Source organism: Aotus nancymaae, unplaced genomic scaffold, assembly GCF_030222135.1.
Source record: "Aotus nancymaae isolate 86718 unplaced genomic scaffold, 86718_ANA_hifiasm-v0.15.2.pri h1tg000062l, whole genome shotgun sequence".
Taxonomy (NCBI): domain Eukaryota; kingdom Metazoa; phylum Chordata; class Mammalia; order Primates; family Aotidae; genus Aotus; species Aotus nancymaae.
Window position 1 is genome coordinate 5,286,773 of NW_026988476.1, and position 25,976 is coordinate 5,312,748.

Genomic DNA, 25,976 nt, shown 5'->3' on the forward strand with positions numbered 1-25,976 from the left:
TGTAGGAGCAAGCGGCGCAGACACTGATTGGCACTGCGCAAGCGCTGGCAGACACCATCCCACCCTCCGCGGAACACGCCTCTAGTCTGCGAAGCCCTAAGCCCCGCCCTCCTACGGAGGTCTCACGTGCGCCCGGGGATCCCTTCCTTCAATCACACTTCCATCTTTCATCTTGCCGCTCTTAGCTGGGAGTGCTCCGCCTACTAACTTTTCTTAAGGAGTCTCGTCGAAGCCTGACTTCTTCCCCGAAATCACGTCCCTAGACAGCCTCCTATTTTACCACTAACTTTTCTACTGCAGTTATTCAGCGGTAGGAAACTAAAACCAAAACTAGCGGAAGCAAACATCTAAACTGTTTCGGGAGACGCGCAGGAGAAACGCAGCAGTGTGTCCCGGAAGCGGAAGTAGATCCTCCTCTAGAGAGGCTGGACTACGCGGAATGGTGACGTTTCCTCATTGGGCGGAAGGTTCGGTGGCACTCGTCGGTCTTCCAGCTGGTGGGAGTTGACGACGCGGTGCTGGGCGTTGGGACCCTAGTTTATCTAGTTCGGGAAGTTGGGTTGTGGGTGATACCTGGCTGTCTGCTCCTGGCTTTCTTGGGTTTCTTCCCAAGGCGTGGGGCCTCGCCAAGGAATTCCTGGCCCCTTAGGGCCACGGCGTTAGCGGTGTCTTTTGCGGTAAGTGTCTGCTTTTTCCCGCCCCAGTCTATTGAGGGTCAGCTAGGGGCAGCCCCAGCCCTGCTCTCAAGGGGCGAGAGACTCCGGGGGAAGTCGGCTTCCCTCGCCACCGGCCGTAGTTACCGAGACTGAGGTGCTTCTTTATCTCTTGTGGCTCTTCGTTATCTCTTGTCTTCCATGAGAAGTTTTATTAAAAGATTCCCTGTGACCTTTTTAAGTTGTCTTCAGATTTACCTGAGCCAAATAGATGTAGGTAATTGCAGACCTGAGTCTTCGTTTTGCTTTCCTGAGCAAGAATTTAGATGAGGCTACTTGCCCGAAAATCTTTTTACTTGTACCAGACTTTATTTTCCTATGTGTTTGTAGTGCTTAACACGACGTCCTGCGTGTAGTAGACGTTCAGTAAATGAATACGGAATATCAGTTCAATGCCAATGATGGTTTAAGATAGTCTGATGGCTCGCTCTGTACCGTTTGACGCTGCTGACCATCCATTTCTTGAAACTTTCCTCTCTTGGCTTTCTTCATGCTATCCTCACCTGATTCTTTTACATGCTTAATTCAACAAAATATATACTTGTTCTTGGCTACAGGGATACAGAAATGAATGACATTAACTCCGCCACTGAGCAGCTAATGCACGTAAATATACATTGTATCAAGATGGGTAATGAGAAACACTAGTTACATATAAAGAGCTGTAGGAGCTTGTTACATACAAAGAACCGTAGAAAGCTTTGGGACAGCTAACGAGCTCCTTAGGTGATTTGTGACCCTGAGCCAGTTGCTATTCCAATCTAGCTTCAATATCCTCATCTACCTAATAGGCTTGTTATGAGGAAGAAAGGAGATTAGGTAAGAGGTTTGTTTTGATTTAGTGTCTAGAACATAGCAATGGTGGTGCCAGAGTTTCCCTCAAATCCGTCTTCCTCAGTTTTTTGATATGGCCAATTGGTGTTTTCTACCTTCATATAGAGTACGATGCAAAAGCATCTTCAAGCCTTCCTTCCAGATTACTCCCTATAATCCCATCTATTTGGAAATCCTGGACCTGCCGCAGGATTACAGTAAGATAACCATAAATATAGCCTTTTAAAAACTGATTTTCGTCTGTGTGCCCTGGAAAAAAGGAAAGGAAATTAGTAAAAGCTTTGGTTATTTTCAGTCTTAGTTAACGTTCTCCTTTTAGTTGACCCTTAGTCATTGCTGTAACCCAAATGGCCTTCCACAGGCTCTCCTTAAGACTTACATCCATGGCTTCCATGGCATTGTCCTTATATGCCAACCATTTACAAACCTATTCTTTTCGTTTCCAAGCCTTATTCTTTTCCAAACCTTCTTCACTCTGTCACCCAGACTCGAGTGCAGTGGGGCGATCTCAGCTCACTGCAGCCTCTACCTGCCAGGTTCAAGTGATTCTCCTGTCTCATCCTCCCATGTAGCTGGGTTTACAGGTGCCTGCCACAATGCCCAGCTAATTTTTTGTATTTTTAGTAGAGACGAGGATTTCACCGTATTGGCCAGGCTGGTCTTGAGCTCCTGACCTCAAGTGATCTGCCTGCTTCGGCCTCCCAAAGCGTTGGGATTATAGGCGTGAGCTACCATGTCCAGCCTAAACTTTATTCTTTAGCCTCCCTCTCGTGAAGAATAGTTCTGTACTTTCCCTTAAAACCTGCAAACTCAGTAGGTCCAAAACCAAATGTGCTGTCTTCACCTTCCTTTTTTTTTTTTATTATGACATATGTCATGCATACAAAAGTATATAAAAGCAGTGATTCTCATGCATTTTTTAGTTTTGACCTCTTGTGAGTTGAAATTTGTGATATATGTAGGTTAAATTTTAAAAAGGATAATAAGGGCTGTGAGCAGTGGCTCTCTCCAGTACTTTGGAGGGTGAAGCTGGCGGATTGCTTTAGCTCAGGAGTTCAAGACCAGCCTGGGTAACATGGTGAAACCCCCGTCTCTACAGAAAATACAAAAATTATTTGGGCATAGTGGTGCCGCCTGTAGTCCTAGCTAGTTGGGAGGGATAATAAAATGAACATGAATATCTGTACACATCCATCATAAAAAGTGAAACATTAAAAATAATTTAAGTCCCTTTGATCTTTTCTCTATTAACTCCTCTTTCTGACTTTGAAACCACCTTTTCTTTTTGCCTTCCATTTGCTGGTTAATGGCATCATTAGCCATCTGGTTATAAAAACTAGAGATATTGGAATCATTTTTGCCTTTTTTTTTTCCTTCAGTCGCCATAACCATTTGCTCATTAGATTCTGCCTCATAAGTTAGTTAGCCCTTAACCCTGGTTTCTTCTGTTTCTCTACTTCAAGCCCACATCTTGTCTCAACTAGCCTTATGGAGTATGGCTAGTGCATGTAGTGTTCTGGCTGTTCAGTTTTTTCCCTCTAATGTGTTGCATTGTCTCTAAAGATGGTTGGTTTTTTGTTTTGTTTTTTTTTTTTGAGACGGAGTTTCGCTCTCTTACCCAGGCTGGAGTGCAATGGCGCAATCTCGGCTCACCGCAACCTCCGCCTCCTGGGTTCAGGCAATTCTCCTGCCTCAGCCTCCTGAGTAGCTGGGATTACAGGCACGCGCCACCATGCCCAGCTAATTTTTTTGTATTAGTAGAGACGGGGTTTCACAATGTTGACCAGGATGGTCTCGATCTCTCGACCTCGTGATCCACCCGCCTTGGCCTCCCAAAGTGCTGGGATTACAGGCTTGAGCCACCGCGCCCGGCCTCTAAAGATGTTTTTAAGGTAGAGAACAGATTTCTTATTCTCTGGTTTTCTTTGGGGCATGTTATTAAATATTTAATGTAGTGATTATGAACCCTGGCTGCATATCAGTATAGCTAGTGAAAGTTTTCAAAACATAAATGCCTTGTTTTGCTCTCCAGATTGAGAATGTAGATGAGGCTAGTCCCCCTAAAATGTTTTTACCTTACTATCTTTGGAGATTCTGATTGAGCATTTAATTTTTAGCTCATAGGCATTATCTAAATGTCATTGAAATAACCCATTGCTTGAGCATATACCTCTTATCCCTTCTTTTCATTTTTTCAGTCTTCCTTTTTCTTTTCAACTTTAAGGCCAGCCGTTTCCAATGAATTTTTTTTAATTTTCATTTTCATTTTCCTCTTGGTAGCATTTTATGTAAAGAATTCTTTTTTATGGTTGACTTCATAGCCAAAAAGTATCATAAAGAAATTATCCCCAGTGTTTTTGAGTTACTATCTCTTGTTGCTAATTTTTTTTTTTTTGGCATACCTTTTTTGCTGCTAAACTCTGAATTGGCGCTGTGGTATTATTTTAAATATCAAAATGAGTTTTAAAATTTGAAAAACAATTACTTGAATGAAGAGAAAATTGCTTGATACTTCTTGATATAATTGATTATAACCTTTGGTTCTAAATTAAGGCAGAGGTGGTATGATGCATAATTTATGTTTTGAAGAGAGTCTTGTGTTAAATCATTGTATTTGATTAGGAGTTAGAATTTCTCTCATGCTGGGACAACTTCTGGAGTACATAGTAGGTGTTTAATGAATGAGTAAATGAATGCAGGTGGCAACTCCATCCCAACCTCTAGTCTGTTGACTAATTGCACTCTAACGCTCACAAGGAGCACTTTGGAAAATAATTTTCCCATGACTTAAAAAATAATACTCTCAGTCATTACTGAAAAAAAGTAAGAAAACAAAAATTGCTAGTTATTCACCATCCAGATATGACAAATGTTATTTTAACAGTTCATTAAAATATAATTCTTGGTCTGGCGCTGTGGTTCACACCTGTAATCCCAGCACTTTAGAAGGCCGAGGTGGGCAGATCACAAGATCAGGAGGTCAAGACCGTCCTGGCTAACATGGTGAAACCTCATCTCTACTAAAAATACAAAAACTTAGCCGGGCATGGTGGCATGCACCTGTAGTCCCAGCTACTCGGGAGGCTGAGGCAGGAGAATCACTTGAACCTAGGAGGTGGAGGTTGCAGTGCGCTAAGATGGTATCACTGCACTCCAGCTTGGGCGACGGAAGGAGACTGTGTCTCAAAAAAAAAAAAATATATATATATATATATATATGTATGTATATGTGTGTATGTATATATAATTCTTATACAGTTCACCTACACTGTACATTGTAAAGGATTTTATTGCCTGTTGATACCCCATTGTATTTTATTTGACATTTTACTTATCCTTTCATAAGTTGAAGGATATTTGGATTGTTTATACTTTTGGCTATTATGAATAATGCTGCTATGACCATTCATGTACAAGTGTTTGTTTGGATGATATCTCATTAAGATTTTGATTTACAATTCCTTGATGGCTAATTTTTTTTTTTTGAGACAGAGTCTTGATTTGTGGCCAGGCACCAGGCTGGAGTGCAGTGGTGCAATCTCGGCTCACTGTGATCTCTGCCTCCTGGGTTCAAGCAATTCTCCTGCCTCAGCCTCCCGAGTAGTTGGGACTACAGGCGTGTGCCACCACGCCCAGATAATTTTTTTTTTTTTTGTAGTAGCCACGGGGTTTCACCATGTTGGCCAGGATGGTCTCGATCTCTTGACGTCGTGATCCGCCCACCTTGGCCTCCCAAAGTGGTGGGATTACAGGCGTGAGCCACTGCACCTGGCCAATGGCTAATGTTTTTTAATACTTGTTTTTAGACTGTGTTTAACAAAATATGGATTATACCGCTTATGCAGTTTTGTAGTCAGCCTTTTGCATTTAAGCCTGTTTTTAGCATTAGCAAGCTTATTTTACAAAAGAATTTCCCTAAGTTTTGCTCTCTTTTTTATTCCCCTCAAATCATAATTCTCGGGAAACATTGCTTAAATTAATACACCTAGAAAATAAAATCCATGGGACTATATGTTTAATTTTTATTGGTTGTTACTATGGTATGAGAGCAGGTAGAATTAGGGGAATTATATTTTCTACCTTAAATATTTCTGTAATGTTTTAACTTTTACAATGAACGTATATCATTTTGTAATCATAGAACATAAAGGTGAATTGTTTCCTTGGAGAATAAGTAGATTCAGCATGAAAATTCCTAAATTTGAAAGTCATAATTAACATTATAAAGTTAGTCATTAAGATATATTTTACTAAATACAGTACCTATAGGCCATTTTGTTAAATTTACTTTTCTGTGATCCTAGACTATGAACACATATGCGGTGCAAAATTAAGAAAAATATTTAGTATTAAAATCAGAAAAGTAAATATTGTTTATTAGCTTTTGATTATAGAAAAGTATACAGTGTCCTGGCCGAGCACAGTGGCTAACGCCTGTAATCCCAGCATTTTGGGAGGCCGAGGCAGGCGGATCACAAGTTCAGGAGATTGAGACCATCCTGGCCAACATAGTGAAACCCCATCTCTACTAAATATGCAAAAATTAGCTGGGTGTAGTGGCGTGCACCTGTAGTCCCAGCTACTCGGGAGGCTGAGGCAGGAGAATTGCTTGAATCCTGGAGGCAGAGGTTGTAGTGAGCTGAGATCGGGCCACTGCACTCCAGCCTGGTGACAGAGTAAGATTCTATCTCAAAAAAAAAAAAAAAAAAAAAAGGAAAAGAAAAGTATACAGTGTCCTTTGGTATCTGATGGGGGAATTGATTCCAGGACCTCTCGTGGATACCAAAATCAGAGGATGCTCAAGTCCCTGATGTAAAATAGCATAGTATTTGCATATAACCTATGCACATCCTCCCATATACTTTAAAGCATCTGTAGATTACTTACAATACATAATACAAAATGTAAATAGTTGTTATACCGTCTTTATATTCCTAAGTAAATACTTGTTATACTGTATTCTTTAGGGAATAATTACAAGAAAAGTCTGTACATGTTCACTACAGACAGAATTTTTTTTCTGAATGTTTTTGATTTGTAGTTGGTTGAATCCATGGTTGTGAAGCCCCAGATACAGAAGGCTGACTGTACTATGTAGAATAATTTTTGTAAGTATATTTAGTTCTTGAGGCTAATATTTATTCAAAAAGTCACGAACAAGCACTTAGAAGAAAGAACTTTTTTGTAGGGATTTTGTTGTAATAGGATTTGACATATCTAATCATTAGACTCTATATAATCTCAGATCAGACAAATGTGATAGGAATATTTATAATTATTTATATAAACAAAAATGGCTTTTTGGAGACTGCAGCTTCTGTTGAATAATAATTTGGCACTTGTAATTGGCACCAAATTTTAAAGATTCCAGGAATGATGGATGATGGACAGACACTTTAGTAAGATTGTTTAGAAAATTTCCAGCTTATTTACACTCAAGATAATACAGAAAGAGATAGTTGGTGTCATTAAAAAAAAGGAAGGAAGTTAATAGTTAATATGCTAGATTTTTGAAGACAGCTTTATACATATTATCTCGTTTAATCCTCACAGCAGCCCTTCAGGATAACTACTTTGGTAATGATATTATCTCCACTTTGCAGGTGAGGAAAGTAAGGCTGAAAGAGATTAAGTAACTTGCTCAAAGTAGCACAGCTAGTATGTAACAGAGCTAGGATTTGAATCCACGTCTGTCAGACTCCAAAATCTATCCTCTTTCCAGTACTTCACACTGCAGCACGTAACTGTGATACTTGGCCCTATGCTTGCCTTACTTAGGGCACCCCAAACTTCAGCCTGTTTCCATTGCTCACTATCCAAATCCTAGTCAGACCCCAGTTAGAAGACTCTGTGACTTGAGCCAGGATCAGTCCTTGTATGTACTGTTCTGATTGCAGTGATACTTACCAGTTATTTCTGAACACTGCAATTACTCCTCCACAAAGAGACATATACATTTTTAAATATGATTAAAATATGATTTCTCCTATTAGGGCATAGCAGCAAAATTTGTCCCTGCAGTTTCCAGTAGGTGTATTCAACCCTATAATTTAAAGCATCATTCATACTCTAGGACTTAAGGCTGTGTAGCCAAAGGACTGTGGAAAGTCATTTTGCTTTTTTTTTTTGGCAGAGAATGTCTGTTCTAATTTCTACCCTACTTATGTCATAAAATCATTGTGAGAGTGGAGTGAGATAATAGATGTTCGACTGTAGGAAGTACTATGTGATAATCACTTACCTTTCTAAAACCCCATCTAAGTAGAGATTCTTCTTGTGTGAAGTTCTACCATATACAGATTTATTTCTATAAATCTTTTTAGTTAGTCGAGAGAATCTTGAGAGTGTACTTGAATTGTAGATTACTCCAATCCGAGATGTAGGCTTAGCTATTAACACAACACAAAAGGTGTTTGCCACTTTAGTGTACATATTAGAACATGGTGAGGTTCATTTTTAAGTATCTTGTTGGAAATGCATGGCAGGGAAATTCTGAAGAAAAGTTATAAGTAATGGCAAATAGATATATTTAATGTACAGTATAAATTACCCAAGTTACCGATTTTCTTTTGATTCATTGTATTATTTCTACTGATTTATTTTAGTGGCTTTTAACAGATATTTGCAATGCCTTTCATGACTTTGGTTCTCTGGTCTCACTTTTTCCCTAAGGTCTTAAATATATCATTTCATTCATTCATTATGTTCATTTTTGAGAAAAGTAAATTTAGTTCATTATAGAGTAAGGATTTACTTTATAAGGCTGAGGATAGATAAAACAATGAGCTCATGAGAGAGCAAAAGAGGGAAAAATCCCTGCCCTCATGCAGCTTACATTTCTTTTCCTTTCTTTCTTCTTTTTTTTTTTTTTTGAGATGGAGTTTTGCTCCTTCACCCAGGCTAGAGTCCAGTGGCACAGTCTCAGCTCACTGCAACTTCCACCTCCTGGGTTCAAGCCATTCTTAGGCCCCAGCCTTCTAAGTAGCTGGGATCACAGACATCTGCCACCACACCTGGCTAATTTTTATATGTTTAGTACAGACGGGGTTTTGCCATGTTGGCCGGGCTGGTCTCGAACTCCTTATCTCAGGCAGTCCACCTGCCTTGGCCTTCCAAGGTGCTGGGATTACAGGCGTGAGCCACCATGCCGGCCGCAGCTTACATTTCAACAGTGAGATTATAAATGCCAAAAAATATAAATAAACCATATGTCAGTTGATAATAGAACAATAGAAAAAGAATAAAGGGGAGGGAGTTGCAGTTTTAACTAGGTGATTAGGGAAGACCTCACTGAGAAAGGGGATCTGGACAAATCTGAAAAAAATGAGAGAGGGAGTTACCTCGTCAGAGGAAGAGCATGCCGTCTAGTACTGACACGCTGAGGTAGAAATGTGTAGCAGCAATAGCAAGGAGGTCAGTATGATTAAAATCAGTCTTGTGTGCCTGTGTTTTGAGGGGGCCTTACAGTCCAGTATGAGGACTTTACGTCTGTGTGCAATGAAGTTATTGAGGTTTTTAGCAAAATTCTAACAAGGAGTTTTCAGGAACACATCGTTCTTGGACATTGTAGAGGAAACACTAAGTAAAAGGTATTCTTAGAGTTCTTACTCCTCTACTGAAATGCAGGATTTTGTTTTATTTATTTATTTATTTATTTATTTTTGAGACAGAGTTTCTCTCTTGTCCCTCAGTCTGGAGTGCAATGGCTCGCTGCAACCTCCGACCTCCTGGTTCAAGCGATTCTCTTGTCTCAGCCTCCCTAAAGCTGGAATTACACGCACACGCCACCACACTGGCTAATTTTTGTATTTTTAGTAGAGATGGGATTTCGCCACGTTGGCCAGCCTGGTCTCGAACTCCTGACCTCAGGTGATCCACCTGCCTTGCCTTGGCCTCCTGAAGTGCTGAGATTATGGGTGTGAGCCACTGGGCCTGGCCAGATTTTATTTTATATATTAAAAATATATGTATTCATGTAGTATATAATAAAATATTTATTTTTTTATTTAAGGCAAAAATGTTTTAAAATATGCTGCCAGTTAGAACTTACAAAAGGAAAAGTATATTGGAAAACCTCACAGAAGTTTAAAAAATTTTTTAAATTTAAAACAACCAGTTTAAATGGAAAGTTAGATTTATATTTAAGAATTAGGTTGGTCTGATGGTAGTGGGTTATCAGAACTTACTAACATTAATGTCACTTAAGTTGGTATACAACCCCCCACTGCTAAATTTTACTAGCTTTAAAAAAAAATTAAAAAAAAAATTAACTAGGCAGCCATAAAAAGAATGAAATCATGTCTTTTGCAGCAACATGGATGGAGCTGGAGGCCGTTATCCTCAGTGAACTATCCTCAGTGAACTAATTCAGTAACAGAAAATCAAATATCTCTTGTTCTCACTTGTAAGTGGGAACTAAACAGTGGTACACATGGATGTAAAGATGAAAATAACAGACCTCTCCAAAATGAGGAAGATTGGGAGGGGACTGAGGATTGAAAAATTACCTTTTGGGTTCAATGTTCAGTATTTGAGTGATGTGTACACTTTAAGTCCAATCCCCACCATTACACAGTATACCGATGTAACAAACACACAGATACCCTCTGAATCTAAAATAATTTAAAAAGTAAAAGTACGCTTCCTAGAGTTTGCCCTGAAAAAGTTAACTAGTATAGCTTTCTTTCTTGCTTGCGTATTTATTTATTTGAAGACAGAGTCTCACTCTGTTGCCCAGGCTGGAGTACAGTGACGTGATCTCAGCTCACTGCAACCTCTGCCTCCCAGGTTCAAGCGATTCTCCTTCCTCAGCCTCCTGAGTAACTGGGACTAAGGCGCCTGTCACCACGCCTGGCTAATTTTTGTATTTTTAGTAGAGGCAGGATTTTGCCATGTTGGCCAGGATGGTCTTGATCTCTTGACCCTCGTGATTTACCCACCTCAGCCTCCCAAAGTGCTGGTATTACAGGTGTGAGCCACCACACCTGGTGAAAACAGTTGTTTTGAACAGTTAGCTTTTCTGCCAATATTGTTTATATTGGAAAATTGATATTCCCTAGACCTTGTTTTTAGAGCCCTTTGAAAGCTCTCTTTCCTTCTAACTGTATAGCCCTCTGTCCTGACCAGAATGTTTTGTTTCCTGTTCCCTAAATAATGCCCAGTGATTTATAAGTACAGTGCATATATAAGGCATAAGTATGTCCCAGATGTCTTATCTCTCTCTCCATTTCTGCTTATTCCATTTCATCTTCCTCAAATTCCCTTTTGTCTTCTCCACCTATCCAAATTCTACTCTTATTTCAGGACCAAATTCATACTTAGTCTTTCCAATAAAGCCTGTACTACTCTGCCTTAGTCTAAAATGATTTTTCTTCCCTTTGTTGTCACCCATGCTGGAGTACAGTGGAGTGATCATGACTTCCTTGGCTCAAGCAATCCCCCCCTCAGCTTCCCGAGTACCTGGGACTACAGGCTCGTGCCACCATGCCTGGCTACTTTTTTTTTTTTTTCTTAGGAGATGAGGTCCTGCTATGTTGCCCAGGCTGGTTTCCAACTTCTGGGCACAAATGATTCTTCCTTGGCCTCCTAAAGTGCTGGGATTACAGGCATAAGCCACCGTGCCTGGCCTTTTTCTTCCTATTTCTTTCTTTCTTTTTTTTTTCCTCTCTTGTTCCAGAGAAGCAGAATCTCAGACGGTGGATATATATGTGTATGTGGGGGGGGGGGGGGGCGGAGAGAGAGAGAGAGAGATTGATTTATTATAAGGAATTGGCTCAGGCCATTATGGAGACTAAGTCTCAAGATCTGAAGGATGAGTTGGCAAGCTGGAGACCCAGGAGAGCACATGGTGTAGATCCAGTCTGAATCTGAAGGCCTGAGAACTCAGAGAGCCATTGGTGTAGTTTTAATCCGAAGGCTTGAGACCCACAAAGAACCAGTGTTTCAGTTTGAAGGCAGGAAAAGCTGACATCCCTGTTAGTAAGCTGTCAGACAGGAGGAATTCTGTCTTAGTGTTTATTTTACTGTTCATTTGTGTGCCTTGTCCTACTAGCTAGTAGATAAGCATCTTGAGGGCAGGGGCTACAAATCGTATTTGCTTGTTTATCATTCATAAGCCCTTGAATTCTTACAAGTAGTAAGTATATCTAATATATAATATTTTATAATATAAACAGTAACGTATTAGAGCTGGAAAGGGTTTTTGACTAGTTCAGCCTCTTATTTAACTGAAACAGAAAATCTGTTGCATGTGGCTATTTTTTGGAAGAACCAGGATTAGAATTTTTTTTTGATTCCTTATCCAGGGCTTTTTCAAATAATTCTTATTAATAATAAATGATAACTTAAATCATTATCTTACTTTAGAGTTTTCCTGGAATCAGAAACAGCTTTAAAATGGGAAGAATACCAGCCTTGGCAACATAACATAGTGAGACTCTGTCTCTAGAAATAATGAAAAAAATTAGCTGGGCATGGTGGCATGCACCTGTGGTCCCAGCTACTTGGGAGGCTAAGGCAGGAGGATTCCCTATGCCCAGGAAGTTGAGGCTGCAGTCAGCTGTGATCACGCTACTGCACTGAAGCCTGGGTGACAGAGTGAGACTGTGTATCAAAAAAGAAAAAAAAGACAGAAGAGTAAAATAATATACCTCTTTCCTTGATGGTTAGAAGAATAAAATGAAATCATGTATGTGGAATCACTTAGTACAGTGCTGTAATATAGCTAATAGCTCAACAGTTGCTTTTTTTGTACTAGAAAAGTTATTAATTAAAACCTTTTTTTTCTTTTTTTGTTTTTGCTTAGGAGCAATAATCAAAATAGTTTGCAGAGTCCTTTAATGTGGAAAATCAGGCAATATTCCTGGAGATTTCACCGTTTTTCCTCTTTTAATTTAAAAATGTGCATGATACAAAAATTCAGTTATTCCAAAGTATTATGCCAAAAAAAGAACATATTTAATGTGCGATTATGTCATTATTTCCTCAAAGGATATTATTTGACATGTTAAATTTGCTGATTCATATACAAGATTCCAATTAAGTGTTTGAATGTAAGGCATCATAACCAAGTAGCAGTTTTGTCTTTATGACATGACTTTATTGAAGCACAGGTTGAGGCTATGGAAGGTGAAATTACAGTATCTAAACCCTAGAGTAATTTGAACGTAAATACTCTTTAGAACTCTTTAGTCATGGGACATGAAACTGATTATTTTCATTTGATTTTTTTTCCTTTCTAGAGTTCTTTGTAGGTACATCTTAAAGCTGTCAAGATGGTTCTAGCAGACCTTGGAAGAAAAATAACATCAGCATTACGCTCATTGAGCAATGCCACCATTATTAATGAAGAGGTATGTAAAATATTATATGAAATATATATGATTGTGTATTATAACTAGCATTGGAAGATGGATTATTAATATTCCCTATATTTATATTTATGTTGATGTAGACTTAATACCGGTAGATAAAAACCTAAAAGTGGATACAGTAAGTAGTGTTTTATTGAGAAATTAACTACAACTTCAAATTTGCTTTAACTTTCTGTAAATAATTTTCCCAAAAAAAATCCAAAACAAAACTGACCTTAACTTACATGAAAAATAACATGTTTTATCTTTTGAAAGTGGCTTAAATCTGGAACTGTACGCTTGTTTTTTTATTGATATAGACTTAAAATTTTATTATCCTGCTGCTTTCTTCTTGGCAAGGCCTCTGCTTATGTGTCCTTTTATTTATTTATTTGTTTTTTATTTTTCCCCACTTACTGGTATTCAATTATCTGTCCTTTTCTCTGTGACTTTTATTTAGCATTCTTATAAAAGCTTAGCATTTCCATCTTGTCTGTTTTGATTCATTTTCTTTGAAATCTTCAGTTTTTTGGAGATTTTGTAAGCTGCTCCTTAGCTATATTGTTTTAAGATACTTCTGTCTCCCATTTGTCCTCCACAGATTGTATCTTAATGGTTTATTAATTGAAAAAGATGACTATGGTTCACAAGTATACTTTATATTTTGTATTAACAATGGAAAAGTACTGAATTTGGTGTTAGAAGACATTCGTTAGAGTCTCACTGCAGCAATTTAGTAGCTATGCGATGTAAATTTGTGCATCTCAACCTTAGATTGCTTAGTGTATAAAATGGGAAAATAGCATTTATCATAGAAAATGTTTTTAAGTGGCCGGGCATGGTGGCTCATGCCTGTAATCCAAGCACTTTGGAGGCCAAGGCGGGCGGATCACCTGAGGTCGGGAGTTCAAGACCAGCCTGACCAACATGGTGAAACACCGTCTTATTTAAAAAAAAAAAAAGAAAAGAAAATGTTTTTAAGTATCAAATGAACTTTCTAACTTGGAGGTTAGAAAACAAATTCTAACTCAGAATATGATCTCGACAGTTAAATAATTTGAGACCATCTTGGAGATCATTTAGTTCAGTCTCTTGTTTAACAAAAACAGAAAGTCAGTTTCATGTGATTGTTTATTTGGAAGAACCAGGATTAGAATCTTTTTTTCCTAATTCTTCATCCAGGATTTTTTCTAATAATTTTTATTAAATAATCACAAATCATTATTTGGTCTTGTAATTCAGAATAAATAAATCAACTTTCCAAACCGTTTTCCCTGTTGTGTAATAGCCCTTATGCTCTTTGTCTTTATAGTAGAAAGAAAACCAGGGGAGGAGTGCTTAGTGGAAAGTAGAGTAACATCTGTTGCTTAAATTGGCAGCTTCTCTGTTTTTGATACTGTGCTGCTAACTGGTTAGCAAGGAGAAAGCCCTCTAGTGAAAGATCAGTTCCAGTTTTATCAGACCCCTTTAATGAGGGATAAAGAAAACTAATAAGCCTCTGTAGAGAATACGAAGTAAGTCGAAGGAGAGGGTTCATTCAATAAATATTTGAGGGCCTATGTTTTTACGAACAGTTTTGCTGGCACCAGAGATACAATGGTGAACAAAATAGACTAAAATTCCTACCCTCATAAAGCTTACATTCTAGTGTGTGAGCACTTCATATACATGAGTGGCTAAAGCCTCTTTTCTTAAGACTTTTTATTTTATGACCTTTTAACTACAGTGCCTTGCAATTCAACAAACGTGATAATAATAAGTTATTAATGGAGGATAGTCTCCTTTCTAACAGTATTCTTCTGCTCTAAGTGAAAATGGCAAGACTGGGTAACTTTCTTCTGTCACATTTGCCTCTATAGTTGTCCAGTTAAGAAGAGTAAATATTGTGACTGTATACCACTTCATATTAGCAACAGGAGCTCTTCAATAACGTAGAAAACATCAAAGGCAACATCTATTATGTAGTAACTTTTTTTGGCTTGAATATTGTCTTTATTATTATTATTACTTTTTTTGTTGTGTTATTTTGTTTTGAGACAAAGTCTCACTCTCATCCAGGCTGGAGTGCCATAGCATGATCTTGGTTTACTGCAGCCTCTGCCTCCTGAGTTCAAGTGATTCTCCTGCCTCAGCCTCCTGAGTAGATGGAATTATAGGCACATGCCACCATACTCAGCGAATTTTTGTATTTTTAGTAGAGATGGGTTTTCACCATGTTGACCAGGCTGGTCTTGAACTCCTGTCCTCAAGTGATCTGCCCACCTCAGCTTCCCAAAGTGCTGGGATTACAGGTGTCACCCACTGTGCGCGGCCTGTAATTACTTTTATAGAGGAATAAAATTGTGATAATTAATACGTGGGTGTATGAAACTAAATGGGGTTTCTTATTTTGACAAAATGACTAAACATTTAATAAAATTATCTCTCCAGAACTAACTGAAAAGCCCAGTAGTGTGGTATTATTTTATTAAGCTATGGTTATATAAGTGATCAACTATTGTTTTTATGGAACTGAAATGATACATTAGGTACTTTAAATTTCAATTATTTCTTTACTTTCAGGTATTGAATGCTATGCTAAAAGAAGTCTGTACTGCTTTGTTGGAAGCAGATGTTAATATTAAACTAGTGAAGCAACTAAGAGAAAATGTTAAGTAAGTTAAATTAATCAGGTAAAAAACAGGCATAGCTAAGTTTAATTTATTGGAAAGAGGCACTAAATAGAAATGTTTGCTTTATCAGGAATCATTTCTGCTCTGCAGCACTGGAAAAGTGCTGGGTTAGAGCTCATATGTTGGACAAGTGCATGTGTAGTACGTTTCCATAATGATGCTTCAAAGAATAATGTGATTTTCATTTCATTGCCAATTTTTTTTCTATTTTTTTAGTCTTTTATTTGGATGAATTCGATTAAATACTGTATAGTAGTTTAATATATAAAGACTTCTAACAATTCAGGCTCTTCATAGAAAAGTACTGCCATTTTATTCTTTTTAGACTTAAGATGGTATTAATCAACCTTCTTCATTATTGGAGAACTGTATTCTCTTTTGTTCTCCTTTTGGTTTCTCTGTTTCATATTTGAATGAAGAATTAATGTGTGTGGTCCTAGTTGTTTTATTCATTGGGAGAGGCACTGAGTTGGCAGGACACACAGAACAATATAGGTAGCTCAGTTAACGGCTTAATCTTATCCCTTATCATGCTTTAGACATCTCTCCTTTTATTGTTCCACTGAGATTAATTGTGAGACTACCAGTATTTAAGCATTTAGAAATAAAGTAGTCCTGATTTCTGTTGTAAAGATACATAAAATATATAAGCTGCAAGAAAAGTAAATAAAACTAGTTATTTGTGGTGATATTAGGACAAATTAATATTTGTACTTTCAAGTGTAATCCTTGAAAACCAAAGTCTCGCATTCAATATTTCATGGTTAAAACTCTTTATGTTATAGACTTATGAGTCTGTAGTGATTACATACATGTCAATTGGAAGACTGTTAATATGAATGACTGAATAGTCTTACATTCTTTGAAGCAGAAGCTTCTTTTTCTTAGAGTTTTTTAATTGATTTTCTCTTCCCTCCCCCAATCACCAACCACCATTATAAAGGTCTGCTATTGATCTTGAAGAGATGGCATCTGGTCTTAACAAAAGAAAAATGATTCAGCATGCTGTATTTAAAGAACTTGTGAAGGTAAAAGTATATGAAGATTGTGCTGTGATTCTATACTCAGTGGATAAAAATATGTTAGCACTACAAGTATTTCAGAATCATTTTTAATATGTTTTTATGGAATATTCATCTGTATTAAAATATTAATGAAATGATTGTTAAGTTTTCTTAGGGACCTATTTTTATTATGGACTTTACTGAATACAGAATTCTGAGTGCAGATATGAAGGTTTGTACTGTTCCTGCAAAAAATGCCAAAGCCAAGATACCATAAGTGAAACTTGACTACAGATTGATTGATGGAGGGGCCTCTCTGAGATTTTCCTCTTTCACTATCATGTTTTGCCTAGTGATGGCCCTGCTTTTATATGGCAAAGTCACATATAGCAAATATTCTTTTCTACACTATTCATTGTATAGAGAATTCCCTTTGCAAAGACCAAGTATCCCAATTTTTGCCTAGATTATGAACAATTTTGAATTAGTGAAAATTTTATTTTCAAGTAGTAAATATAGCCTGTTGCCCTGCCTTACCTTATTGCTGATCATGCAAATTATTGTGAAAATCTTAGAGCTTTAAAATATATATATTGGCTCAATTGTAGAAGAAAAAAAGAAAGGAGCTGTTAAAAAGTTACTTCAGGCACAGTGGCTCATGCCTGTAATCACAGTGCTTTGGGAGGCGGAGGTGGGAGGATTGCTTGAGATCAGGAGTTTGAGACCAACCTTGGCAACATGGCAAGAACCAGTCTCTACAAAAAAAGAAAAAGTTGGTAAAAAGAGCTGATGCAGGCTGGGTGTGGTGGCTCACACCTGTAATCCCAGAACTTTGGGAAGCTGAGGCGGTTGAGTCACCCAGGGTCAGGCATTGGAGATCAGCTTGTCTAACATGGTGAAACCCCCGTGATTGTGCCACTGCTCTCCAGACTAGGGGAAACGGTGAGACCCTGTCTCAAAGAAAAACAACAAAAAATTTTTTGGAGTAATAGATGCCTACTAGTTCTATAATTACTTTTTTTCCACGTTGTATGAATATTTTCTTTTTTTTTGAGTCTCCCTCTGTTGCCCAGGCTGAAGTGTAGTGGCATGATCTCTGCTCACTGCAATCCCTGCCTCCTAGGTTCAAACAGTTCTCCTGCCTCAGCCTCCCTAGTAGTTGGGATTACAGGTGTCTGCCACCACACCTGGTTAATTTTTTTTTTTTTAAATTTTTTTATTTTAGTTCAGATGAGGTTTCACATGTTGGCCAGGTTGGCCTCGAACTCCTGATCTCAAGTGATCCACCCACCTCGGCCTCCCAAAATCCTGGGATTACAGGCATGAGCCACCTCTCCCGGCCTGAATATTTCCATTTACTGTTTTGGTTCCAACTGCACTGACAGGCTTTTGAAAAAGTTCAGTATTTCAGATGATTATGTTATTTTTGTTTACTCCACTAGGCTAATTAATAGAAAAGAAATTCAGACCTAAAAGAGGTCAGAATTTATCCAGTTCATACTTACCACTTTGCAGTTGAGAAAACTGAGACAGCTAGTGTGTGGCAGACCCAGGTATGATCTCCAAACTCCTTGTGTAAGACTCTTGAATTATTTTCTGATTGCCTCTCACTTAGTGTCTGAGATCAGCACAGTGTGAGTGGAATTTTTCCTTTTGTTTCTTTTGAGAGACAGTCTTACTCTGTTACCCAAACTGGAATGCAGTGATAACGATCAAGGCTCACTGCAGCCTCAGCCTCCCAGGCTAAAACAATCCTCCTGCCTCAGCCTCCGAAGTTGCTGGGACTACAGGTACATGCCACCACACCCAGCTACTTTTTGTAATTTTTGTAGAGGCAAGGTTTCCTCATATTGCCCCAGCTGGTCTTGATCTCCTGAGCTCAAGTTATCCATCTGTCTCAGCCTCCCAAAGTGTTAGGATTACAGGTGTGAGCCATTATGCCTGGCCAGAAATTTTTGTTGTTAGGGTCTGGTAACTACAGGCAATTCTGGAGCATCAAGTACTTTATTAAGAAGCATTTATTGGCCGGGCTCGGTGGCTCACGCCTGTAATCCTAGCACTTAGGGAGTCCGAGGTGGGTGGATCACCTGAGGTCAGGAGTTCAAGACAGCCTGGTCATCATGGTGAAACTCCATCTTTAAAAAGAAAAAGAAAAAGAAATTAAAAAAAAGAAGCATTTATTGAGTACCTACTTTATTCCAGAAAGTATGCCAAATGCTGCTGACAGCAGAGATAAATAAGACTGGTCCTTATACTCAGATGCTTATGGTCTAGAGCAATGGTGTACAAAGCAAGGTCAAAATTATTTTCATGGCCGGGCGCAGTGGCTCACGTCTGTAATCCCAGCACTTTGGGAGGCCGAGGTGGGCAGGTCACTAGGTCACAAGTTCAAGACCAGCCTGACCAACATGGTGAAAACCCTGTCTCTACTAAAAATACAAAAATTAGTCAGGCCTGGGGCTGCGCGCCTATAATCCCAGTTACTTGGGAGGCTGAGGTAGGAGAATTGCTTGGAACCCTGGAGGCAGAGGTTGTCGTGAGCCAAGAGTGTGCCATCGCACTCCAGCCTGGGTGACAGAGCGAGACTCTGTCTCAAAAAAAAAAAAATTTTTCATAATAATACTGAGACACTGTTTGACTTTTTTACTATGTTGATATTTGCACTGAAAACAATGGTAGGTAAAACTCCCTAGTATGAATCAAGGCAGTGGCACCAAATGATACTAGTAGTTACTGGACTCTTCATTTATTTATTATTATTATTATTATTATTATTATTTTTGAGACAAAGTCTCTTGTTGCCCAGGCTGGAGTGCACTGGCGCAATCTCAGCTCACTGCAACCTCTGCCTCCCGGGTTCAAGCAATTCTTCTGCCTCACCCTCCTGAGTAACTGGGATTACAGGCATGTGCCACCCCGCCTGGCCAATTTTTTTATTTTTAGTAGAGACGGGGTTTCTTTTTGTTGGTCAGGTTGGTCTCTCGACCTCAGGTGATCCGCCTGCCTTGGCCTCCCAAAGTGCTGGGATTACAGGCGTGAGCCACCATGCTGGACCTGTATTTTTATTTCTAAAGAGAGAGTCCCTGTCATTCAGGCTAGAGTTCAGTGGTGTGGTCAGAACTCACTGTAGCCTCAAATTCCTGGCCTCAAGCAATCTCCTCTCCTCAGCTTCCAGAGAAGCTCAGACTACAGGCATGCACCATGATGATTTGTTGTTGTTTTTTGAGACAGGGTTTTACTCTGTCACCCAGGCTGGAATGAAGTGGTGTGATCATGACTTGTTGCACCCTCATCCTCCCTGGGCTCAGATGATCCCTACATCTGAGCCTCTCGAGTAGCTGGGACTACTACTCCTTGAGCCCGGGAGTTCAAGACTAGCCTGAGTGACATGGTGAAACCCCATTGCTACAAAAAATATAAAAGTTAGCTGGGCACGGCAGCTTAGACCTGTAAACCCAGTTACTTGGGAGGGTAAGGTGGGAGAATCACTTGAATCTGGGAGGTGGAGGTTGCAGTGAACAAAGATGGCGCCACTGCACTCCAGCCCCTGTGACAGAACAAGACCTGTCTCCAAAAAAAAAAAAAAAAAAAAAAAAAAAAAAGCCGACAGGTACAGTGGCACACACCTATAATTCCAGCACTTTGGGAGGCTGAGGTGGGTGGATCACCTGAGGTCAGAAGTTTGAGACTGGCCTGATCAACATTGTGAAACCCCATCTCTACTGAATACAAAAAATTAGCCAGGTACGGTGGCGCTTGCCTGTAGTCCCAGCTACTTGGGAGGCTGAAGCAGGAGAATTACTTGAACCCAGGAGGCGGAGGTTGCAGTGAGCTGAGGTCGTGCCATTGCACTTCAGCTTGGGCAACAAGAGCAAAACTCCATCTAAAAAAAAAAAAGAACTTATATTTATCATCTGTCTCCTCTGAGTTTGACAGTATCCCACTACTTACTTTTCTGAGGAGTGTCAGTATTGATATTAATGAATAAAGTTTTTTGATTATGTATAATGAAATATATCAATGATGGGAGATCTGAATAACTCAGTGAACCAGCGTTTTGTGAATAATGTGTGATGTTACAAGATCATGTACAAGATTCATTTAAAATCCAAGATGGAATCACGGATTTTAATGTAACAGAGTATAAAAGTTTATATGGTTTTAGATTTTACATTGCAACTAACCTTTACAAACTAACGTGATTATAAAGAAGTCCTGAGACCAAGAAGTTGAAAACTGCTGTTCTGGAGGGTGGGAAGAAGAGAAGATAAATTTATAAAATAATTATTTAATAAAACATATATGTTCCAAATAATGGGTCCATAGAGAGCTGGGAGATTCTGCCATAACATGTAGAAAATGGAGGTGAATGTGGAGCAGCATCAGTGTACTTACTGAAAGGATCTATGAGGAAGGGAAGTGGATTTATGTTTAAGACAGATTTTGCCTCTTTCAGAAGTTTGCCTAAGGGTAGGTCGATGCCTAGGAAAGTATAAGAAAATGTATTTTCCTTTCTTCTCTACCTCATGGCTTTCCTTGAAATTCAGGTATAGTATGGATTATGTAATTTTTATGGTATTGTATAGGATGGCTTGGCAGACTTTCTCTCAAAGGTTTAACTTTTGTGAACCACGTGATTTCTGTTGCAACTACTCAGCTCTGCTGTTGTGGCACAAAAGCAGTAAATAGGCTAGGCACAGTGGCTTATACCTGTAATTCCAGCACTTCAGGAGGCCAAGACTGGAGGATTGCTTGAGGCCAAGTGTTCAAAACCAGTCTGAGCAACATAGTAATAATCTGTCTCCACAAACAAATACTAAAATTAGCCAGGCATCATGGCACACGCCTGTAGTTCCAGCTACTCAGGAGGCTTAGATGATAGGATCACTTGAGCCCAAGAGTTCGAGACTGTAGTGAGCCGTGTTTGTACCACTGTACTCTTGCCTGGGTGACAAAGTGAGACCCCATCTCAAAAAAAAAAGAACAAAAAAAAGTAGTGAATGAATGGGCATGGCTGTATTACATTGAAACTTTTTTCAATGTAGTAACTAGAAATATAATAACTTTATAGCCTATTGCCCAGGCTGGAGTACAGTGGCCTGATCATAGCTCATTGCAGTCTCAAACTCCTAGGCTCAAGCAGTCTTCCTGCCTCAGCCTCTGATTGGCTGGGACCACAGGTGCATGCCACCACTAATTCTTTAAATTTTAGTAGAGACAAGATCTTGCTGTGTTGCCCAAGCTGGTCTCAGTTGATCCTCCTCCTTTGGCCCCCACAAAGGGCCAGGATTATAGGCATGAGCCACCAAGCCCAGCCTCCATTGAAACTATTTGCACATAGTTTACCAACCCCTGATCTAGGACATTAACTATTATGGATTTATTATTATATCATACATTTCAAGCTTCTAACAACTGACTCCCAAGTGAATTATTTTTTAAATGTTCCATGCTCTTTTAATTTGGAGACTGTCACTATATGAACCTCAGTTTTCCACTGGCTGTCATTAAAGTTGATGATTATTTCTTATTAGCCCTCTATAATAACTTTACAGTAAATATTTGGCATTGGAGAATTTACAATTTGACCTGGAAAATCTTTCACATATAATCTGTAATTTTGTTAAGTAAATATTTGTCCAATTGAATATGGACATTAGCACTCTTGAGTATGGCATCCACTAGCCACATGTGGTTATTGAGCATTTATAATGTGGCTAGTCCAAACTGAGATGTGTTTTGTATATAAAATACACACCAGATTTTCAGACTTGATATGGGAAAAGGAATGTAAAATAGCTAATTAATTTTTTATATAGATTACATATGAAAATGATAATTTTTAGATATATTGGGGTAAATATTAAAATTAGTATCACCTGTTTTTACTTTTTAAAATGTCATTACTGGAAATTTAAAAATTCATGTGTGGGCTTCACATTCATTTTTGTATTACATTTCTGTAGGGCTGCTGTAGATTCCTCCTTTGGCTTAAACTTGGTTTCACGTTTTATTTTATACTCCAGGTTATTCTAAAAAAATGTTGTGAGATCTTTACCTCTGAATTGGTTTGGAGTATAGGCTTGATTATGACTTCGCAATGCATTATTTTATGTTCTTAAATTTTACCCTGTATATACAAAGGAGAATAGTTGTATTAGAATAGCAGCATTATGGTAGCTTTTATATGAAAATGTCCGTAAATTATCTTCATAATTTAAAAGTTGTGGGAGGGCACAGTGGCTCATGTCTGAAATCCCAGCACTTTGAGGCTGAGACAGAAGGATTGCTTGAACCCAGAAGTTGGAGACCAGCCTGGGCAACATGTCAAGACTCTGTCTCTCCAAAAAAAAAAAATTTCTTTTAATTAGCTAGATGTGGTGGTGTGTGCCTGTAGTCTCAGCTACTTGGGAGGCTGAAGTGCAAGCATCATTTGAGTCAAGGAGGTCAAGGCTACAGTGAGCTCTGATTATGCCACTGTACTCCAGCCTGTGTGACAGAGTGCAACCCTGTCTCAGAAAAGGAAAAAAGTTGTAGGGGAGGGGTTTTGAATTTAAATGTATGTTAACCTGATTTTATTTTTAATTTATTTTTGTTGTTTAGCTTGTAGACCCTGGAGTTAAAGCATGGACACCCACTAAAGGAAAACAAAATGTGATCATGTTTGTTGGATTGCAAGGGAGTGGTAAAACAACAACATGTTCAAAGGTAAATTGAAGTTAATTTAAAAAGAAGTCATGGAGGATAGGTTTGTATAAATCAAGTTTTATATTAAAGCTAGGCTTTATAATATTGTTGCTTTATAACTTTGTGTTACTTGATGTATGTTTTTAAGTGGTTTTTTTGTAGGATAAGAAGAGAGATCCTCATAGTTTCTTATGATTTCTTTTTGTAAGAAGGTAGACATCTATAACTATGCTATTTCTTTTATTAAAAAAAAAAAGACAATTCCTATCCTTTCAGGAAGTGAGTATATGATTTTTGGAGAGAACATGAAGTTTACTTTATCCACTATGGCTCAGTATTCCTTTTTCAGGTTCCCACCCAGCATACTATAGATCTTCATTTTGCATATCCTTATGCTATTTTTTTTTAGACAGCGTCTTGCTTTGTTGCCCAAGCTGTAGTGCAGTGGCATGTGAATATGGCTCATTGTAGCCTTGACCTCTTTATGCTAATTTTTTTTTCGGCGGGGGGATGGAGTCTTGCTCTGTCGCTAAGCTGGAGTACAGTGGCAAGATCTTGGCTCACTGCAACCTCCGCCTCGGGTTCAGGCAATTCCCCTGCCTCAGTCTCTCGAGTAGCTGGGAATACAGGTGCCCCCACCACCATGCCCGGCTAATTTTTTGTATTTTAGTAGAGACGGGGTTTCACCATGTTGTCCAGGATGGTCTCCATCTCCTGACCTCATGATCCACCCCTCTTGGCCTCCCAGAGTGCTGGGATTACAGGTGTGAACCACCATGCCCAGCCCTATGCTAATTTTTAATTTGGTTTACTACTACTCTCTTCTGAATTGGGTGTCTCACCAATATTATGGGATTTTTCCACAAGCTTCATCTATGTTACAGTTTGAGGGGGGAAAAGAGAAAATGATAATTTTTAGATCATTTTGTTGTTTTTAATTAACATTAATAGTAGTTAACATTTTTTACTATCATCATTTGCTACTTGATAATTTTATATTTGAATGCTACTGTGTGATAATTAGAATATAAACTTTTTAGGAGATTTGCCATATTCAAAAAATTTTAATAATATTTTCAGGAGAATTATGAGCAGTTTTATTTTACTCCTTAGGTAAATAAGGATAAACAGAAGACATATGTATAGTTTATTATATTTTATGATATCATATTTTTAAATCTTTTCTCACCCAGTTAGCATATTATTACCAGAGGAAAGGTTGGAAGACCTGTTTAATATGTGCAGACACATTCAGAGCAGGTAATGTGTTGAAATTTGAAAATTGTTTTCTGTAATTTTTATTTTCAAGTTTGAGGATTCATGAACTCTTTATCTTCTAGGGGCTTTTGACCAACTAAAACAGAATGCTACCAAAGCAAGAATTCCTTTTTATGGAAGGTAGGTTACTGGTTTTTATTTTAGTACTCACTACTCACATGCCTCTTCTTGTCTGTCTACTTTTTTTGTTTTTTGAAATAAAGTCTTGCTCTGTTGACCAGTCTGGAGTACAATGGTGTGATCTCAGCTCACTGCAGCCTCCACCTCCTGGGTTCAAGCAATTCTGCTGTCTCAGCTTCCTGAGTAACTGGAATTACAGGTGTCCACCACCACACCCAGCTAATTTTTTGTATTTTTAGTAGAGACAGGGTTTCACCACATTGGCCAGACTGGTCTCAAACTCCTGACCTCAGGTGATCTGCCTGCCTTAGCCTCCCAAAGTGCTGGGATTACAAGCATGAGCCACCACACCCGGCCTATCTGACTTTTATTTCATGCTATCTGGTTAACATATATTTAAAAGCTTAAATCCTTTCCGGAATAAGTAGGGGTATAATTAATAAATTATCATGTAGTACTATAATGTGACACTTCTGATTCAGCCTGGTACAACATTAGAGATACAGCTCAAGTCGTCTGTTCCTTTTATCCCTCTTGCAGGCTTTTTAAGTTTTCATGAGTAAAGAAGAGACTGTTTAATAAGTGGTATTTTACAAGAATACTGGCTAAAAATCAATGATCTGGCTTTGGCCAGTAGTTCAGGTGACTATCAACTAAATTATATCATTTGCAGATTAAAAGCCCTAAAAAGATAACTGTTGATCCACTATTTTTTTTTTTTTTTTGAGACAGTCTCACTTTGTCGCCAGGCTGGAGTGCAGTGGCACCATCTCAGCTCACTGCAACCTCCGCCTTCTGAGTTCAAGTGATTCTTCTGCCTCAGCCTCCTGATTAGCTGGGATGGGACTACAGGCGCGCACCACCATGCCCAGCTAATTTTTCTATTTGTAGTAGAAATAGGATTTTACCATGTTGGCCAGGATGGTCTCGATCTCTTGACCTTGTGATGTGCCCACCTCAGCATTCCGAAGTGCTGGGATTACAGGCGTGAGCCCTGGCACCCAGCCTAGTCACTAATTTTTAAAACTATATCAGATGTGTTGTAGCTTGTTTAGAATATACAAGTGTATTGAGCCTAGTCACTAATTTTTAAAACTATATCAGATGTGTTGTAGCTTGTTTAGAATATGTCCAGCAGGTTTTCTGTTTTTTTTCTTTTTTTTTTTTTTAATACCAGAAAGCCCCCTATGCAAAAAAAGAAAAAAATTTATATAGGTATTAGAAACAGTTCTTATCTTTAAAAAAATCCTAACATTTTTTAATCTGTTAGAAATATCTTTAAAAAAATGACTGAGGCTGGGTGTAGTGGCTCACACC

The 25,976-nt window shown here is 38.6% G+C and overlaps 1 protein-coding gene and 1 pseudogene across 2 annotated transcripts in view; both read left to right on the forward strand.

Annotated features, from left to right (window-relative positions):
- The first annotated feature begins 229 nt into the window (after positions 1-229).
- Positions 230-25,976, forward strand: part of LOC105729434 (signal recognition particle subunit SRP54) — a 100,603-nt gene continuing 74,856 nt past the window's right edge. Inside the window, exons 1-7 of one of the 2 annotated variants that reach the window (XM_064365788.1) lie at positions 230-677; positions 12,788-12,898; positions 15,461-15,552; positions 16,514-16,598; positions 23,178-23,282; positions 24,455-24,521; positions 24,602-24,659. In XM_064365788.1, coding sequence (XP_064221858.1) covers positions 12,821-12,898; positions 15,461-15,552; positions 16,514-16,598; positions 23,178-23,282; positions 24,455-24,521; positions 24,602-24,659 — 485 coding nt within the window. In that variant the 5' untranslated portion in view covers positions 230-677; positions 12,788-12,820. The remainder of the gene's footprint in view (positions 678-12,787; positions 12,899-15,460; positions 15,553-16,513; positions 16,599-23,177; positions 23,283-24,454; positions 24,522-24,601; positions 24,660-25,976) is intronic. The other variant, XM_021674914.2, reaches the window with a different exon arrangement.
- Positions 25,764-25,845, forward strand: LOC135270462 (U7 small nuclear RNA; annotated as a pseudogene).